The sequence below is a fragment of the Anolis sagrei genome, chromosome 1 (genome assembly GCF_037176765.1).
Source record: "Anolis sagrei isolate rAnoSag1 chromosome 1, rAnoSag1.mat, whole genome shotgun sequence".
In the NCBI taxonomy this organism is placed as follows: domain Eukaryota; kingdom Metazoa; phylum Chordata; class Lepidosauria; order Squamata; family Dactyloidae; genus Anolis; species Anolis sagrei.
In genome coordinates, this window is record NC_090021.1 from 267,862,021 (window position 1) to 267,881,634 (window position 19,614).

A 19,614-nucleotide genomic window follows, 5' to 3' on the forward strand; every position below is an offset into this window, starting at 1 on the left:
ACTCTCTGTCCCAGAGTGTGGTGGAGGCTCCTTCTTTGGAAGCTTTTAAACAGAAGCTAGATGGCCATCTGTCAGGGGTGCGATTTTCCTGCTTCCTGGCAGGGGGTTGGACTGGATGGCCTACAAGGTCACTTCCAATTCTGTGATTCTATGAATAATACAAAATTGTCAGTTTTATTTTTTAAAAAGCAAATAATTCAATTCAAGACTTTCTGTACAGCTATTCAAAGACATGAGCAGTGACCACCATGAATTTTTGCTACATGTGATGTTTGTTGGCTATCATGAGGTAAACTTCCATCTTATTTGGGAGAATTGAGAGGCGAGTTAAGATTATTCCTCATCAAGCAATAATTTTACCTTGGCAAGATCGTTTTTGACAGATTTTTCATGGTTAGTAAAATTAGCATATCTGTCAGATATCTTCACACATCTAAATATGCTCAACTTAAATTTTCAAGAAGAAAAAGTTACAGTTTTTCAAGTTGAAGACAAGATGGAAGCAATGATGAAAAAGTTGGCACCATTACCTACTGAGCATAAGCAATGAGATATTTCCAAACCTCACAAATGTGATTGCTTCCACCAACGAAGAATTGTTTGAGGAGAGTACATCACTTGTCACACAACAATTGAAAAAATTGCAGCTTAGTTTTGATGAATATTTTACTGGTCCTGGTGCAAACAAAAACTGAATTAGAGATCCATTTCCAGTTAATGTATATGAACTAGAGGGGCTCACAGCAGCAAAGGGAGAGAAGTTCAAAGAAATATACACGGATGGGGCTCTAAAATTGCAGTTTGAGGAACAATTTCTTCCAAATTTCTAGGTTCATTTACAAGCAGATTTTCTGGAACTATGCATTATTAAAGTATTGATGCCTTTCATAATTACACACTTGCTTAAAAAAACAATTATTTCTTCAAAAATAGAGGATTTAGGACCTTACATATTGGGAAACATAAATAAAGCCTTTAACAGCAGTTTGACTTCCCCATCTTCCCTGTAATACTGTCCCCAAGGGAGTGACTACTGCCTAGAAATGGAAATTTTGCACTTTTTTATCCTGTCACAAGTGATTTGAGAAACTGCAAATCACTTCTGGTGTAAGAGAATTGGACATCTGTAGAGACATTACCCAGGGGATGCCTGGATGCGTTATCATCCCGTGGGAGGCTTCTCTCATGTCTCCGCATGGGAAGCTGGAGCTGTTAGACAGGCACTCACCCCATCTCATGGATTCAAACCGCCAACCTTCAGGCCAACAGTTCAGTTGGTACAAGGCTTTAACCCATTGCGACACCACAATGGGTTATTTTGGACTGAGTGCAAGAGATGAGAGAATAGGTCCCCAAGCCCCCTTTTTAAAAAGGGTGGGGGGATTGGTAAATCATGTATCTCTCAACAGCAGGACCCTGGCAAAGGAATCAAAAGCAGAATCCAATAGCAATACCAATTGGAAGAGCAGAAAAGGTGAACTTTCTCTCTGGAGCCCCCTTCAAAACCATTACTGAATGGCTAAAAAAATCATCCAAACCTAGATTTAATGTTGTACAGAAAACTACAAAGTGTATATAAAAGCAATGAAATTAGAAAATTTCTGCAAGCGGGCAAGATCTAACTGACTAAAAGTAGGAACTTGCTATAGGGCCACTAGTATAAATGCATTTCTACAGAAGTGCGGTTTAGCTTCTCTGTACAACCCAATATTATCTTTTGATACCATGTGATCATATTACATTTCTCTCGGAGCTGAAATTATTGTGTGTGTTTTTCTCCTCAGAAGGAAAGAAGCACCTTAGATGGCTAACATTAAAATTGTTACCTGAGTCATTTTTTCTCGGTTAGCCTTGGGGTTTAAGGGAGCTTCTGTCAACAACACAGGATGCTCTTCTGGGGCAACGCGCAGTTCATTGTAGAAGGAATGATGCCAAATCTAGAAATGAGAGGTATTGTGAGCTTAGCAAATTTTGTTTGAAAGAAATAATTGTCTTGTCAATGTATTTTTTAAATTCCATCAAAATATTATCTACAATAAATACATTTTTATTTATGTAAACACATACATGGCTGCCCCAAGACATTTTCCAGAGTTGAAGAACAATGTGGTGTTGTTTTTATTCTAGGCACAAAAGCCAATTGAAATGAGTCCAACAGCAGATGAACTTAGTGGGTGGACTTGAGGCCACTTAACACAAAGCTCTCTTTGTTGGTGCCTTTAAGAATCTGATGCCAGAAGTCGTTGCCTTAAACCAGTGGTTCTCAACCTGTGGGTCCCCGGGTGTTTTGGCCTACAACTCCCAGGAATCCCAATCAGTTTACTCGCTGTTAGGATTTCTGGGAGTTGAAACCCAAAACATCTGGGGACCACATAGGTTGAGAACCTCTGCCTTAAACCATGACCAAGTGTGGTGAAAGTCATGAAATTGCAACAATTTTCTCCTCATTTTTATCTAGCGCATATGCCCAGTTAATGTGATTGGTCCTGGACACAAATAAAGACCCCTTGACTCTACTTCTCTACTTCTGTACAATATTTTGGCTTGACCCTGCATGAAAGGATCACAGAATATGTTTGAATCAGCCACTTACTTGTAGTGCTAGGGTGCAACAATTTGATTTATTGTCAAGGGCTTTCATGGCTGGAATCACTGAAGTGTTGTGTTTCCGGGCTTTATGGCCATGTTCTAGAAGCATTTTCTCCTGATGTTTTACCTTCATCTATGGCTGGGATCTTCACACACTCCAAATATTTGATTGTTTATGAACCTGATTGCTATAAACTCAAATAGAATTGATCTACCAACCACTATTTCTTTTGATTTGGTGAAGTTTTCTGGCTGTTTATTTTCATAGTATTCACTAATTTGGGGTTTTCTAAATTATTTTTAATTGGATAAAAATATTATATTCAGCACCACGAGCACATATCATAACCAATGTTTCTTTCTTATTCCCATTTACAAGGCAGAAATTTCCATTGTCTCTTTAGATATTCAACTTACGCTTAGTATGATTAGGCAAAATTCCAGGATCAATAGATTTAAACAATAACATCAAGGGTCTGGAGAACAAGCCCTATGAGGAGCGGCTTAAGGAGCTGGGCATGTTTAGCCTGAAGAAGAGAAGGCTGAGAGGAGATATGATAGCCATGTATAAATATGTGAGAGGAAGCCACAGGGAGGAGGGGACAAGCTTGTTTTCTGCTTCCTTGGAGACTAGGACGCTGAACAATGGCTTCAAACTACAAGAGAGGAGATGCCACCTGAACATGAGGAAGAACTTCCTGACTGTGAGAGCTGTTCAGCAGTGGAACTCTCTGCCCCGGAGTGTGGTGGAGGCTCCTTCTTTGGAAGCTTTTAAACAGAGACTGGATGGCCATCTGTCGGGTGTTATGAATGTGATTTTACTGCTTCTTGGCAGGGGGTTGGACTGGATGGCCCATGAGGTCTCTTCCAACTCTTTGATTCTATGATTCTATGATTCTATGTCAGTGTAAAATTTAGAAACATTCTTTTCACAGATGGTCTTTTGATGTTCATTTCAAAGCCCCAGCAGTCAATCCCTGTTTTGATACAGATGATTAATCATTTTTGGTAAAATATGTGGTCCAAGTCAGAAATGCCGCCAGTGAGAGACATGACAGACTCTAGTATATTTAAAACATGGCACTTTCAATATTACCCATATTCTATTATTTATTTGGGTATAACTATCCCTAGGGACTTATTTCAGATTATGAATCTTAATATAAGTCAACTGATAAAACATGTTACACAGGATGTAGAGATATGGGTGGGGTTAAAGATAGTCTGTGGAATAAGGTAACCACCGTTAAAACAAATTTTATTCCTATAAATGTTTATGTTATTCATGGATTTCACTACTTATATCAAGTATTTTCAAAAACCAAGTTCTTTGTTGAAGGTATTTGGGGAGGAGGGTTCATCACCTTCTAGAAATACAATGAAAATGATGCAAATTTCTGTCAAAGAGGGAGGCTTGGTCTTCCAGCTTTTTAACCCATTTAAAGGCCCCATCAGTGTAGACTCATATAAGCACTTAGGCAATTCCCTGGACAGCAGGCCCCAGTTAGGACCCAAAATTCTTGTCTTCAAGCACTTTACAACTGTTATACCCAAATCCTTAATGATAAACTGCTCTTATCCTCATCACTGCTATATGATATTTGCACTTTAATGTTGTGGAACCAGTCTGCCCACCCATGGTGAAACATTGAACTTTGCTTCTGGTTGTTTGGTTCTGACATTTGTTGTAAATACTGTTTATTGTTGTTGTTATTTCATTATATTGTTTTTGTTATTATTTTGTTGATATGCATTTTAATGTATTATGTTTTAAGAGTTCTGTTGGGCTTGGCCCCATGAAAGCCGCCCTGAGTCCTTTCGAGGAGATGGAGGTGGGGTATAAAAATAAAGTTGTTGTTGTTGTTGTTGTTGTTGTTGTTGTTGTTGTTATTTGAAACACAACGAGATGAGTCCAAAGCAAACAAGATCATTCTGATGGCTGTTGTATTGAATCACACATCGGACACTTCCCAAGTGTCTCGGACTGTGTGATGTATTGGCGAATAATGCGTACAGATCCCAGTAAGGTGGCCTTTTGCAGATGGTAATTTTGTCAGCGCCAATTGTATTTAAGTGCAGGCCAAGGTCTTTAGGCACTGCACCCAGTGTGCCGATCACCACTGGGACCACCTTTACTGGCTTGTGCCAGAGTCTTTGTAGTTCAATCTTTAAATCCTTGTATCATGTCAGCTTTTCCAGTTGTTTCTCTTCAATCATGCTGTCACTTGGGATTGCAACATCAACTATCCATATTTTGTTTTTTAACATGATTGTGAGGTCAGGAATATTGTCCTCCAAAACTCTATCTGTCTGAATTCAGAAGTCCCAGAGTAGTTTGACGTGTTCATTTTCTGTAACTTTTTCATACTTGGGATCCCACCATTTATTTGTCACAGGAAGATGGTATTTGTAGTACAAGTTCCAATGGATCATCTGAGCAACGGTGTCTTGTCTCTGCTTGTATTATTATTATTATTATTATTATTATTATTATTATTATTATATAATGCAGTTTCAAAATATAGATGGCAATATAGATGGGTTCTAAGTCAGTTTCAGTCAATGGAGATGGAGCCTTGGAAATCAACAAATACAGGCAGTCCCCAAGTTATGAACAAGATAGGTTCTGTAGGTTTGTTCTTGTGCTTTTCTCCCTCCTTACATTGTATGCGCAGTATGAATGCATTATCACATACATGCTGCCCTAAATGAATGTTGGCTGGAAAATGGAGCAGCCCAAATTTGAATATTGTGAACTGAAGCATATGAGCTGGAAGAAGCTTCATTTCGTTGTCCATGAATTCCACTTCTCACAGCTCACTGGAAATGGCTGTACACCATATGGCAGCAAAGAAAGAGGCATACATATGAAGCAGAAACATTATCATGGCAAAATTTATCCCTGTATATCTGTGTCTATGTGACAATTGCTACCTCCAGTGTCTCATAATTTTCCAAAAATGGTTGCACCCCAATAGCTCCTTTCTGTTCATTTAGTCATACCTATTTGCCTCCTCCTTGAGTCTGTGAATCTGGTTTCTACGATATGTAATTCGTTAATGGATCACACATTATATTACAAGCAAAAAAGGAAGAGGACAAAGACTTGTATAAAATGTTCATGTAAGTTCATCATTAAACTGTCAAATTTACTGCTCCATGATTGAATTCTGCAACTGTGGCAGAAGCCAATTAATATCCCTGTGACCTATACTGAGAGCCAGCTTGGTATACTTGATTGAGGATTGGACTATGATTCTGGAGGATAGGGTTCAAATCCCCATTCAGTCATGTAAGCCCATTGGGTGACCTTGGACCACCTTCTCTCAGTCTCAGACAAGACTGTTTCAAACCTCCTTTGAAACAGTCTTGCCAAGAAAACCCTATGATGGGGTTGCTTTAGTTTAGGATCACAATAGATCAGAGAATACTTGAAAGCACACAGTAACACTGATGTGTAAAATAATGATAGCCGCCAATTTGGATAGATTTTTAAAGATACTACTGCCATTAATGGATGGTAGTCAGGATGTCTCTTACATCACACCCAGTACCACAGACAATCTGCCTCTTTAAAAGAAGAATATGAAAAACAGAAGTCATGTTATATGCGCTCATGGTCTGCAGTGTGAACAATTAGGCGTCTGGCCTGAGCCAAAATACACATGTCCATATCTGTTTATTTCAGCCCACATGTACTGATGTAAATGTAGAAATTTATGACAATTTAAATGTAATCTCTCATCATTGTGGGGAATTGCTAAGGGGTGATGGGCTCACTCTTCTTTCTTAAAAACCAAACAGCTAGCATTTGACACTTGGCTAGTAGAAGCTGCAATAAAGCTTCTACTACTACTACTACTATTGTTGTTGTCATTATTATTATTATTATTATTATTATTATTATTATTTCATATATTAGCCAAATTGGGAGGGATAGCCAATACCCCATAAGACAGGAGCAGAATTCAAAATGATCTGAACACATTAGAGAGATGGGCCAAAATTAACAAAATGAAGTTCAACAGTGACAAATGCAAAATAATCCACTTTGCTTAAAAAAATGAAGTGCAAAGATACAGAATGGGGGATGCCTGGCTTGAGAGCAGTATGTGTGAAAAAGATCTTGGAGTCCTCCTGGGCAACAATTTAAACATGAGCTAACAATATCATGTGGTGGCAAAAAAAAAGCCAGTGGGATTTTGGCCTGCATAAATAGGAGTACAGTGTCTAGATCCAGGAAAGTACTGCTATCCCTCAATTCTGCCTTGATTAGACCACATCTGGAATGCGGTGTCCAATTCTGGGCACCACAATTGAAGGGAAATGTTGACAGGCTGGAAAGTGTCCAGAGGAGGGCAACTAAAATGATAAAGGGTCTGGAGAACAAGCCCTATGAGGAGCGTCTTAAAGAGCTGAGCATGTTTAGCCTGAAGAAGAGAAGGTTGAGAGGAGACATGATGGCCATGTATAAGTATGTGAAATGAAGTCACAGAGAGGAGGGTGCAAGCTTGTTTTCTGCTATCCTGGAGACTAGGATGCGGAACAATGGCTTCAAACTACAGGAAAGGAGATTCCACCTGAGCACGAGGAAGAATTTCCTGACTGTGAGAGCTGTTCAGCAGTGGAACTCTCTGCCCCGGAGTGTGATGGAGACTTCTTTGGAGGCTTTTAAGCAGAGGCTGGATGGCCATCTGTCAGGGGTGTTATGAATGTGATTTTACTGTTTCTTGGCAGGGGGTTGAACTGGATGGCTCACAAGGTCTCTTCTAACTCTATGATTCTATGGGACAGCAGGAAATTCTATGATTCTCTTCCAACTCTATGATTCTATGATTCTATGGAGTGATGTAACTCCAGCCACCACCGCCTCCTCCGCCTCCTCCTCCTCTTCTTTTTCTTCTTTGGTGTGTCTATGTAGAAACCTTGCTGGTTTGTGGAAGGGCTAATGTCAATCAAGAGTTATCTATGTCTTTCATTATTGTGAAGTTAAGGGTTTAGGGTGGACAGTTTCCATTTTTCTTAAAAGCACACACACAGCACCCATGTCAAATGTCAATCACAAGGGGACTGATGGAAAATCTATGTGGGAAGGCAAATGAAACAGAAACCAGCATCATTAAGTCCATACTGTACTGCAAGTGCAAAAGGTACTGTTTTCCTCCCACTATCTTTCCAAGTAGAAAAAAACCCTCTCTCCCCAAGTGAGAAACATGGTTGGTGTAATAAACACCAGAGTTACACCAAGACAGATGGAAGAAAGGTTGGAGCTGGGTTTTTGGTTTGGAATGCAATATCAATGGCTCCATGAGCCTCTGTTCTCATGGAGCCATGAGAGCCTCATGGAGCCAATCTCAAAATTGCACACGTGGATAAATTCAATGACATGCCAGAATGCTATACATCTCCAGTCCAGAAACTTGGAGTAAATTTTAGAGATTCCTCCCAAGCAGTACTACTTATTTATTTATCGTGTCAGAAGTGAATTTAGGGTACAGTTTGAATGTATTTAAAAACACAAACAATGTTTAAAAACTTGGCATTATTCTAAATGTCCAGAAGGGACTTGCAGCATGCAACCAGTACTAACTTGGGGGGATTCTGGAAGTTGCAGTTCAGGAAAGTGATTGATCCAAGCCTTGCCTAATGAAATTGCTTAGAGAGCTGGGGTGCAAAGGGTGTAAAGAACCCCTCGGTTCCTGCAAGAGTGGGAGGAGGGGAGCCAATACAGCAATGGAAGAACAACCGGGCAGGATGTGCAGCTTTGAAGGAGCCTGGCATGAAGTTTGGATGGACACAGCTGGCGACCTGAGGGACATGGCATCAAGAGAGCTCAGTGAAGAATCCATAACAGATGCTGCCTTCCAGCAGTATGCCTACGTTACAGCAGGAAAGCAGAGATTTCGGGAATAATGAGGTGAATGATTGAGATTCAGTGGGGGAAATGAGGCCTGTATTCCATAAGGGAGTCAAATGAAGCACATCAAGTCAGATGTAGAAAAAGCTATGCTTCCATCTACAGGAAAAACTGTGTAGTCCCTTCTCCTTCCTCCACAGACATCTCAGAATCTTTCAGGTATTTGATGCAAGAAAAACCAACCTGAGCACACCTGATTTTATCTAATTTTCGAAACGTATCAGATTCAGATCAGGAAATACTAGTGATCTCCAGGTAGGGCAAGGAAATAACGTCGCTTGAAACAAAAGAGTGTCACTAGTTAAGAGCTCACCAGACTGGGCTAAATGAAGCAGTCACTTTGTATGAGTTGCATTGTTGTATGTCTTCAAGTTGTTTCAACTTACAGCAACCTTGGGTACATCTACCAGTGGTTCTCAACCTGTGGGTCCCCAGATGTTTTGGCCTTCAACTCCCAGAAATCCTAACAGCTGGCAAACTGGCTGGGATTTCTGGGAGTTGTAGGCCAAAACACCTAGGGACTCACAGGTTGAGAACCACTGGTCTACACTGTAGAATAAAGGTAGTGTGATACCACTTTAACTTTTGTAACCCAATGCTTTTGGAATTGTGTGATTTGCAGTTTGGTTAAGTACCAACACTCTTTGTCGGGGAAGGCTAAAGACATTGTAAAACTACAATTCCTGTGACTAAAAAGCAGTCTTTATTCTACAGTACTGAAGCCAAACCTGCCGTGATCAAAAATTGGCACCTTTGCTACTCTCTGATGCTGAGACTATAGCTTGCCTAAGGTCATCCTGTGGGTTTCCATGGCCCAGCTGGGATTCAAACCCTGAGTTGTAGTCTAATGGCCAAACTGAGTTCACAGTGGAAGAACAGTTTTCACTCAATTCAGTAGGGGTGGGATAAGGGGTGGTATTTGAAGGGAAAAACCTTTCCCTTCCCTGTAGAGTCAGACAAGAACTGCAGCAGTCTCTCCTAGCCTGTGTAGTTTTCCACATTAATAATGCATGCTATCTTGAGCACACCATGAGGTTGCTTGGCCATACATATCTCAGATTTAATTGATGAAATATTGGAGTGTGTACTCCAACATGATGTCAACCGAGGGCTGTGGGTGGTGCAATGGGTTAATCCTTTGTGCTGCTGAACTGCTGACCTGAAGGTTGGCAGTTCAAAGCTATGGGTCAGGGTGAGCTCCCACTCCTGCCAACCTAGCAGTTTGAAAATATGTAAATGTGAGTAGATCAATAGGTACTGCTTTGGTGGGAAGGTAATAAAGACACCCATGCAGTCATGCTGGCAACAGGACCAGGAGGTTTCCATGGACAACAGACTCCTTGGCTTGGTAATGGAACAAGAGCACCTCCCCATGGCCAGAGTTGAGCACTGTCTCCAGAAGCCAGAGATGAAAGGGGAAGTCTTTACCTTTGTACTGTGTATTTCTTTGTCATTGTTATTTCACTGTATTAAAGGCATTGAATGTTTGTCTATCTGTGTATGTTGTAATCCACTCTGAGTCCCCTCAGGGAGATAGAACGGAATATAAATAAAATGTATTGTATTATTATAAATGAGTCTTTTGAGAATTCTTTTTGCAAGCTGCTGGGGTCCCCTTCCAGAACAAAGGTGGGATGTAAGTTAAATACAGCTCTGTGAAATAGTTTTAGAAGATAATTTAATCAATGATGCCTATATCCTATGTTTCACACTATGCTTGAATGCACCATCCACAACGTGAAAATATTTTTGAATTGCAAAAGCAAACTTTGATTTTGCCATTTTATACAAGGGGCATCATTTAATAATGCCATTGTATCTAATAAGACTTGATTATCCACAGATTTTGGTATTCATGAAGGATCCTGGAACCACATCCCAGTGGATATCAAGAACCCACTGTAAGTGTGGTTGTTTGTCACCAAATAGAGAAGAGAGATTGTATTTGAGTAGGAATGGCCAATGCAACAAAGTCCATTCTTGTGCTCCAGTTGTTCATTCCTGTGCTCCAATCAAAGAGAGTGGAATTGCATTGCAGGGAAATGAATCCTATGCAGTCAACATGGGGCAGGGATTGGGTGAGATCTGCCCCTGTTGTTAGGAAATTAATACCCTATTGGCATAAATGTAACTATCAGCCATTTTCAAAAGCAACATTATCATCATCATCATCAACAACAACAACAACAACAACATAAGGCACTTACTTTTTCCATGTCATCCCAGTTAGTGATAATCCCATGCTCAATGGGATATTTCAGAGTCAGAATTCCTCTTTTACTCTGTGCTTCATCCCCAACGTAACTGTCTTTTTGACCCATGCCTACCATGACCCCCTGGAAAATTAAGAGATGAAAGGAAAGGAAAAAAATAAATATCATTTTGCAAATGTTTACCAAGTATAACTGCTTATGTAATTCTCCTTTTTCTAGGCCAATTCCATACAATCACTTTCATAAAAAGTGTAGTGGGGAGCTAATGTGGCAGTACCTCTAAGTACCGCTTAACTGGGTTTTTTAATTATCACATTCGCTTCTGTTAATATAAACCCTTTTTAAAAGGCAGTACAGCCTTAAGTTAAAAAGCATATTTATACAGCTGTGAGAGTGAAATATAATGCAGTAAGAATGATGCAGATTTTCCCCTCCCTCCTTCCCTCTCCCTTCTTTTTATGACAGAAGAGATTAACGTGTCTACTTCTTCCAAAACCACTTTCATACTTTTACTTTATGTTAGCATTCAGTTCCTAGGTTCCTGAAATGGTCACAAACAAAAAACAAAAACAAAAAAGAAATGATTCAATATTGATTTACTCAACAATACTAAAAGGGAATCTACACATTTCACAGGCTATACTTGAGGATAAGTGTGTGATATTTAATATTAATTAATATTTAATATTATTTAATATTATCTTGACTATTAACTGAAATATGCATACATACAAAATATGAACTCCATAGGATGCTTCCTCGGCAACAACAGAGAGATAAGTGGGTTTGAGGTCACAAGCGCGGTTGATGGAGACGCGAGAGAGGACTTTCTTGGTGGTGGCCCCACAGCTTTGGAACTCCCTCCCCAGTGAGATTAGACAAGCCCCCACACTGACCTCCTTCCATTGGGACTTGAAGATGTGGCTCTTCAATCAAGCCTTTGAAAATGTTTAGTCCCTAGTTGTCCTATGTAGTAGTCGCATATCCTGCACTTTATACCATGCTCTCTCTCCATTACTGCAGCTGGTACTTATTTTATTCCTAATGTTTACAGCTTGGCTATGATTACTGCCACAGTTAGAAGACTGCACTTAATATATGTTTTTTTTTATTGCAGACACAGGTAGAATATCACAATCCATCACCATTTCTGAATACATATCAAATATTATTTTCTTAGTGTTCTTATCCTTGCCTATTCCACCTTTATCTTCCACTTGTGTCTATCAAAGCAGTATTGTTTGTCAAATGCTGAGAGTTTCTATACTCATTAGCTTTTATTTTAAAAACACTGATTCAAATTATTTAATATTGTTAACATACACTTTGGTTTGATCTCTATAAAGTGGGATGCTTCACATGGGGAATTATTTAAGAGCAAACTGAAATGCAAGTCAGTGACCATATGGAACCTATACAGATATTTGTCTTATGTACAGTTTTACATAATTAACAATCTTTCTCTCTTAATGTAGAAGTTCCAAGGGGGCAGCACAGAAACAGCAAACACTGCATTCAGTATGCAGAGTGAATTTGACCAATCTGAAGAAGTTTAATGGCACTGTTTATTTTATTTCCTTGGGGCTGCAAAAATGAGCCTATTATAATAGACTCTCGCGGTATATATTTTTAGGAGGCACTTATTAATTTCTTGATAGGCTATGTCCTTATGGTCGTCCTAATTCTGGTCACTAACAAGCATCATTCCCAATATCTAAGAAGGGATGAACAATCATAGCAGAAGCCCATTTATATCTCCAATCCATTTAGTGAGAGCAAGCATGGTGTAGTAATTTGAGCATTATAATATGATTCCAGAGAGCAGGGTTTCAATCCCTGCTCAGCTATCAAGTGACCTTGGGTAAGTCACTGTCTCACACCTCAAAGGCAAAGGCAAACCCTCTCTGAACAAGTCTTGGAACTGTAACCCCATGGTAGGGTTGCCTTGGAATCACCATAGGTCAGAAATGACTTGAAGGCATACAATAGCAGAAGCAACAATAATCCCCCGTATCACCCTGCATGAGAATTATAGTGGTGTGCATTTTATGGTCACTGTGACCTTGAGACAGTTTCAAATTACATTCAATGTAGATGCAACCAAAATTTTATGCCTGCAGATCCTTTTCACAAAGTCTTTTACTTGCTCTGGCCCCAGGTTTCACACATTTTATGTTGACCTGGAGGTTTGTTTAGCAGTATCAGCACTGAGAGGTGTGCAGGAGGGCTAAAGAACCTTTTGGTGTCAGGTTGCAGCAATGCATCTGCAGTGACCAACACTATAAAGCATGGGATTCTACACTAGCCAACCTTACCGGAGCTGTGTGTGCCTGTCCACAACAGGCAAGGTAAACAGCAGTTGCCTTCAGAATATGTATGATCCAGCATGATCAGTAAAACAGAGAGTAAAGGAGAGAGTACATAAGTCTACTTCATTAGGTTGCTACAGCATGTTTAAAAAGATCTATAAATCTGACTACCAAAATGAAAATTATAAGGTGAAGGCTGGTGAAAGAAAAGTAATCACTGGCTGCATTTTGGAAGAAACTTTCAAATGTTCTCCGGAAGATTTTTAAATTCTTACTTGTTCAAGGTTTATGTGAACTAGTCAATTCATTTCACCTTTGCATATCGTTATTGTTGTTGCTGGGGTTGCTGCTGCTACTACTGTTGTTGTTGTTGTTGTTGTTGTTGTTGTTGTGTACCTTCCAGTCAACTCTCACTTATGGCAACCCTACAATGGGGTTTTATTGACAAAATTAATTAAAAGGTGTGTCATGTATTTCCTCTTTGACTGGGAAAGCATGACTTGCCTGAGGTCACTGGTAGATTTTCTTGCCCTTGTCATCCAGAATCCTGGTCCAACTTTCAAGGCACTGCACCTTGCTGGTTTTCAGTGCATATTAGTTAGTTTTGATCAAAAGTTTTGTTGAAACACTTTGAAATGCTCTTTTTATGTGGCCTAGAAACCTATTCCTATTATTTCTAGGTTGTTTCTATCTCTGGAACTAAATTTTCTGTTTAAAAATAGTGCCCTGGAAGACTATAAACATGACTTATTCATGTATATAGTGTTGATGTATGTTACTTGACCTAATGTGTAAAATATTTTATGCATTAACAAATAATGCCTGACATATTTTGCAGTATAATTAGAGAATTGAAAGTAAAAAAAACTTTTTAAGAGGATTTCCAAAATGTAGCTCATCTTTGTCATTCAGGCCAGATCTGTTTTAAACACAGGGGTTTTTGTTTCGTTTTGTTTTTTAAAGAGTGGCCAAGCGGATATTTCTGGAAGAGTTGACAGTCACCTGAGGTTATGATATTTTATTCATGGCTTCAATCATCCTTTTTTGAGATTAAACAAATTGAGAACTAGATGGTTCAAAGTAGAAAGTGGTATGCCCATTTCTGTGATCAAAATGTGTATCATAACATAATTACCTCAATATAGAATATTTCATTTTACAGAAAACAAGCCTTTTCCATTCAAGGGAGATTAGTCATTCTTTAAATCCCAACAGATCCATTAAACAAATGAGAACAATTGTTGGAAGGACCTTGGAGCAGATTTTGGAAGGATGTGGAGGGTTGCATTGGAGATGCAAAAAGATGAAAATATTATCATTTGAGCAGAAATCTGTTCATGTGGAATTCCAAATTCAAGTTGGTAATACCAATAGGATCTAGGCAATTGTTCTTGATAGAAATAATGACACTCAGAAATGGTGCATTTTTTTGTTTTGATACATTCTTGAATAAATATGATGGGTGGGAAATCATCCAACACATTCTGATAAGATATGAACTTAATTCAGTGCTTACGTTCGGCTGCAACAGCATTAGACTTATATATGTCTGTAACACATGGCTTTGGAGGCATCAGAAATTCCTGAATTTGTTTTAGATTAACTCCAGTTTTATGGTGCTGTGTAAATTGACCTGTTATTAATTGCAATTATTGCTACATGGAACATGTCTACTTGGTATGAAGTTGATTTGTTTTGACAAACCATATGAATGACCAAAACAACAAATTGCCCAGATCTGGATGGCACACCAAGCTGCATTGAAGCTAAAATGGAAGTAAATGCTTCCAAATGCTGGGACTGGAAGAGGAAAGGGCTCAAGCACAGGAAATCAAAACTTTTTTTTCTTTGTATAACAGCATCATATCACAAACAGCATCCTGGTTTTCAAATTCCATTTTAATGGCTTGCAGAAAGTGCTTTTGTTGCATATTAAACGGAACACAGTTTTCTGGATGGTGGGCATTCACTGTTCGTTAACAACTGACCTGATGTCGAGGTCGTCCAACGATGGATGGGAAAACAGCCCGGGGAGCATCATCACCAGCAAATCCAGCTTTACAAAGCCCAGAGCCATTATCACAGACTAGAGCTGTGGTTTCATCGTCATCACACATGACTCTTTACAGTTGTAGCCCAAAGTCACAATTGTTTGGGGAAAGGTAGGCCTGGAATCTCTGATAATTACAGAACACACACATATAAAAGAGTGATGCATGTGCAGTAAGGTATCTCTTTAGGAGAGTTAGCAAAATATATAAATACATACCCTTCAACATTTTATAGATAAAAACTGAAGCCAAACAACATCAGTGTGGTCGAGATAGTCAAACATTATTATACTTCAGGGTTAGAACTATTCATAAATGGAGAACCTCAGAGGAAGGCAATAGCAAACCTCTTCTGAATAAATATTGCTAAGGAAATCCTGTGATAGGTTCATCTTAGGGTCAGGAATAACTTAAAAGCATACAGTCACAATAATGGCTCTTAAAATAGAATCACAGTGCTATAATTGTACATTGCGAAATGCATACATATATGTACATATATGTACATATATGAGACTCAAAGCAGCTCACAGCTAAAAGCATTTCAGTACAACTTAAAATATACAAATATACGGACATTAAAACAGTATTAAACCACATCAATATCAAAACAGGTTAAATCCATAAAAGCATATAAAACCTTTTCTTTACATGAAAGGTCTAAAAATAGACCTTCTCTGGAAAGCTTCAGAAAGTGTTGGTTAATGTTTTGAAATGGCAGCTGCTCCCGATAAGTGTTCACTTGAAAGAACTATGCTATATTTGCGAACTGTGAATTACTTATCAGAAAGACTGTTCTAGGAAGTGCAGTCAGATATGGCTGGCTCCATGGGCTCGTCCATGTGACTTCTGTTTGGGATTCTTTAGTTTCTGTGTCTAAGTGTTCCGGGTCTCCCTCCACTAATCCGGTTTAAAGTCCCCACAAAATGGATAGGAAAGGTTAAAATGATTTTGTGACCAGCTGTGCTCCCTCAGGGCATTATGTTGTTGTCATGGACCAGCCCACGCCAGAGCTCCCTGTCGGCTGTGGCCACTCCCAGTTCTTTCAAAGTCAAGCCAGTCACTTCAAGGATACCATCCATCCTTCTTGCCCTTGGTCGACCCCTCTTCCTTTTTCCTTCCTTTTCCCCCAGCATCGTTGTCTTCTCTAGGCTTTCCTGTCTTCTCACAGGACATTATAGCAGGAACTTTTAATTTCCATAGAAACTGAAATCTAGAAAGCACTCATCAGGGTTCCTGCACAGAATTGGGTTGAAAGGGAATATTCATGTGCATTAAAGGAACAAATGCTTCACCTCAGAACAACCAGTGTGTGTTGAACAAAAGACATGGTGACTTGAAGCCTATTGGTAATCCCAACTAGGAGCCATTTAATCAATTGCATTTCTCACCATTCAACAACTGATACATTTGTTCTATTCTACTTATCAGAAAGCTGGGACTAGCCAACATAAATTGTGGCAGCATCTTTTATCCACCCCGAATATTATCAGTGAGCAAATGTACAGGTAGCACCCCTTATTCAGAAGTTTGAAATCCAAAAGTACTCCAATATTCAAAAATGCACATATGGATGGCTGAAACAGTGGCATTTTGTTTGCAAATAGTTTTTTATTGTGTCAAAAGTGACCTGGGAAACTACAAGTCGCTTCTGGTGTGAGAGAATTGGCTGTCTGCAGAGATGTTACCCAGGGGACACCTGGATGTGTTACCATCCTGTGGGAGGTTTCTCTCATGTCCCTGTAAAGGAAGCAGGGCATGACAGAAGGGCGCTCACCCCGTCTCACAGATTTGAACTGCCGACCTTCAGACAAGGGTTTAACCCATTGCGCCACTGCAGATCTTGTGATAGATAATCTACATAAACTTTGTTTAATTCACATTTTAAAAAATATTGAATAGGATTACCTTCAGGATATGTATAGAAGGTACACATGAAATATCAATTAATTTCAGTGGGTCCCTTTTCCAATAACTTTTGATCCCAAATATTTTTGATAAGGGATAATCTGTGACTCACTAAATAATGCAATATCAGCTATGTGAATCAATCCACTGTTGATTGTGGACAAATATTTTGCTCTGTTTCCCACAAAAGTGGCATTGTCAACTCCTATTATTGTTCTTATTGCACCTTCAAGACATTTCAGACTGATGACAACACAAATCTGTCACTTGGTTTTCTTGGCAAAATATGATCAAAGAGGATTTGCCATTGCTTTCCTCTGAGGCTGAGAGAGTGTGACTTGCCTAAAGTCTACCAGTGGGTTTCCAGGGCTGAGCAGGGGTTTGAACCCGAGTCTCCCGGATTCCTAGTCAATAGCATTCTGATAACTTGCCAGAAATATACTAAAGCTGATCTGCTTAAAACTGGGAAGTCTATTCCTATTAGGCTTTTTGCAGAAATTGATGAGAAATGTTAACCATGGGCATTTATCATAATTCCTCTAAGTCATCATCATTATTTAAGTCATCATCATTAGGTCCGCAAAGCTAAAGCAAAAAACGAGCTCAGACTTGCCAGGGACATTAAAAACAATAAAAAGGGCTTCTATTCTTATGTCAGTAGAAAAAGAAAAAACAAGGAGGCGATAGGACCTCTTCGAGGAGAAGATAGGGCAATGCTGACAGGGGACAGGGAAAAGGCAGAACTACTTAATGCCTTCTTCGCCTCGGTCTTCTCACAAAAAGAGAGTCTTCAACCTCAGCAAGATGGAGTGGATGAGGGATTGGAGGACATCCAACCCCAAATTGGGAAAGAAGTCGTCCAGGAATACCTGGCCGCTCTTAATGAGTTCAAGTCCCCAGGGCCAGATCAACTACACCCAAGAGTACTGAAGGAACTAGCGGAAGTCATTTCGGAACCATTGGCAACCATCTTTGAGAGTTCTTGGAGAACGGGAGAAGTTCCAGCAGATTGGAGGAGGGCCAATGTGGTCCCAATCTTCAAGAAGGGAAAAAAGGACGACCCAAACAACTACCGTCCGGTCAGCCTCACGTCGATACCGGGCAAGATTCTGGAAAAGATTGTTAAGGAAGCGGTCTGCAAACACTTAGAAACAAATGCAGTCATCGCTAATAGTCAACATGGATTTATCAAAAACAAGTCATGCCAGACTAATCTGATCTCTTTCTTTGATAGAGCTACAAGCTGGGTAGATGCGGGGAATGCCGTGGATGTAGCGTACCTGGATTTCAGTAAGGCCTTCAACAAGGTCCCCCATGACCTTCTGGCAAGGAAACTAGTCCAATGTGGGCTAGGCAAAACTACGGTGAGGTGGATCTGTAATTGGTTAAGTGGACGAACACAGAGAGTGCTCACTAATGCTTCCTCTTCATCTTGGAAAGAAGTGACGAGCGGAGTGCCGCAGGGTTCCGTCCTGGGCCCAGTCCTGTTCAACATCTTTATTAATGACTTAGATGAAGGGCTAGAAGGCATGATCATCAAGTTTGCAGACGACACCAAATTGGGAGGGATAGCCAATAGTCCAGAGGACAGGAGCAGAATTCAAAACGATCTTGACAGATTAGAGAGATGGGCCAAAACTAACAAAATGAAGTTCAACAGTGACAAATGCAAGATACTCCACTTTGGCAGAAAAAATGAAATGCAAAGATACAGAATGGGGGACGCCTGGCTCGAGAGCAGTACGTGTGAAAAAGATCTTGGAGTCCTCGTGGACAACAAGTTAAACATGAGCCAACAATGTGATGTGGCAGCAAAAAAAGCCAATGGGATTTTGGCCTGCATCAATAGGAGCATAGTGTCTAGATCTAAGGAAGTAATGCTACCCCTCTATTCTGCTTTGGTTAGACCACATCTGGAATACTGTGTCCAATTCTGGGCACCACAATTCAAGAGAGATATTGACAAGCTGGAATGTGTCCAGAGGAGGGCGACTAAAATGATCAAGGGTCTGGAGAACAAGCCCTATGAGGAGCGGCTTAGGGAACTGGGCATGTTTAGCCTGAAGAAGAGAAGGCTGAGAGGAGATATGATAGCCATGTATAAATATGTGAGAGGAAGCCACAGGGAGGAGGGAGCAAGATTGTTTTCTGCTTCCTTGGAGACTAGGACGCGGAACAATGACTTCAAACTACAAGAGAGGAGATTCCATCTGAACATTAGGAAGAACTTCCTGACTGTGAGAGCCGTTCAGCAGTGGAACTCTCTGCCCCGGAGTGTGGTGGAGGCTCCTTCTTTGGAAGCTTTTAAGCAGAGGCTGGATGGCCATCTGTCAGGGGTGATTTGAATGCAATATTCCTGCTTCTTGGCAGGGGGTTGGACTGGATGGCCCATAAGGTCTCTTCCAACTCTTTGATTCTATGATCATCACACTTTATCAGAAGTATCAGTAAGCTGCCCAGATGAATCAGATCAAGAGTCCAAAATTCTAATTTTGTTGAAGGTAAAAACACATTTACCCTCTGGGAACTCATTTTGTTCTTAAGAGTTATTTCCAAGTGCTAAGACTCTTTTAGGTTTATGACACAAAAAGGAGTTGAGCTATGCCATCTCACACAGGTATCTTGTT

At 40.0% G+C, this 19,614-nt stretch overlaps 1 protein-coding gene across 8 annotated transcripts in view; it reads right to left on the minus strand.

Moving 5' to 3' along the window:
• Nucleotides 1–15,188, minus strand: part of LOC132768838 (actin, alpha skeletal muscle B) — a 28,547-nt gene extending 13,359 nt beyond the window's left edge. For 3 of the 8 annotated variants that reach the window (XM_060765172.2, XM_060765216.2, XM_060765154.2), the window contains exons 1-3: nucleotides 15,017–15,188; nucleotides 10,714–10,842; nucleotides 1,827–1,937 (exon numbers count right to left, since the gene is read on the minus strand). In XM_060765172.2, the coding sequence (XP_060621155.2) occupies nucleotides 1,827–1,937; nucleotides 10,714–10,842; nucleotides 15,017–15,145 (369 nt within the window). In that variant the 5' untranslated portion in view covers nucleotides 15,146–15,188. Of the gene's footprint in view, nucleotides 1–1,826; nucleotides 1,938–10,713; nucleotides 10,843–15,012 lie in introns of all 8 variants that reach the window. The other 5 variants (XM_060765198.2, XM_060765180.2, XM_060765163.2 and 2 more) reach the window with 5 other exon arrangements.
• Nucleotides 15,189–19,614: the final 4,426 nt, after the last annotated feature.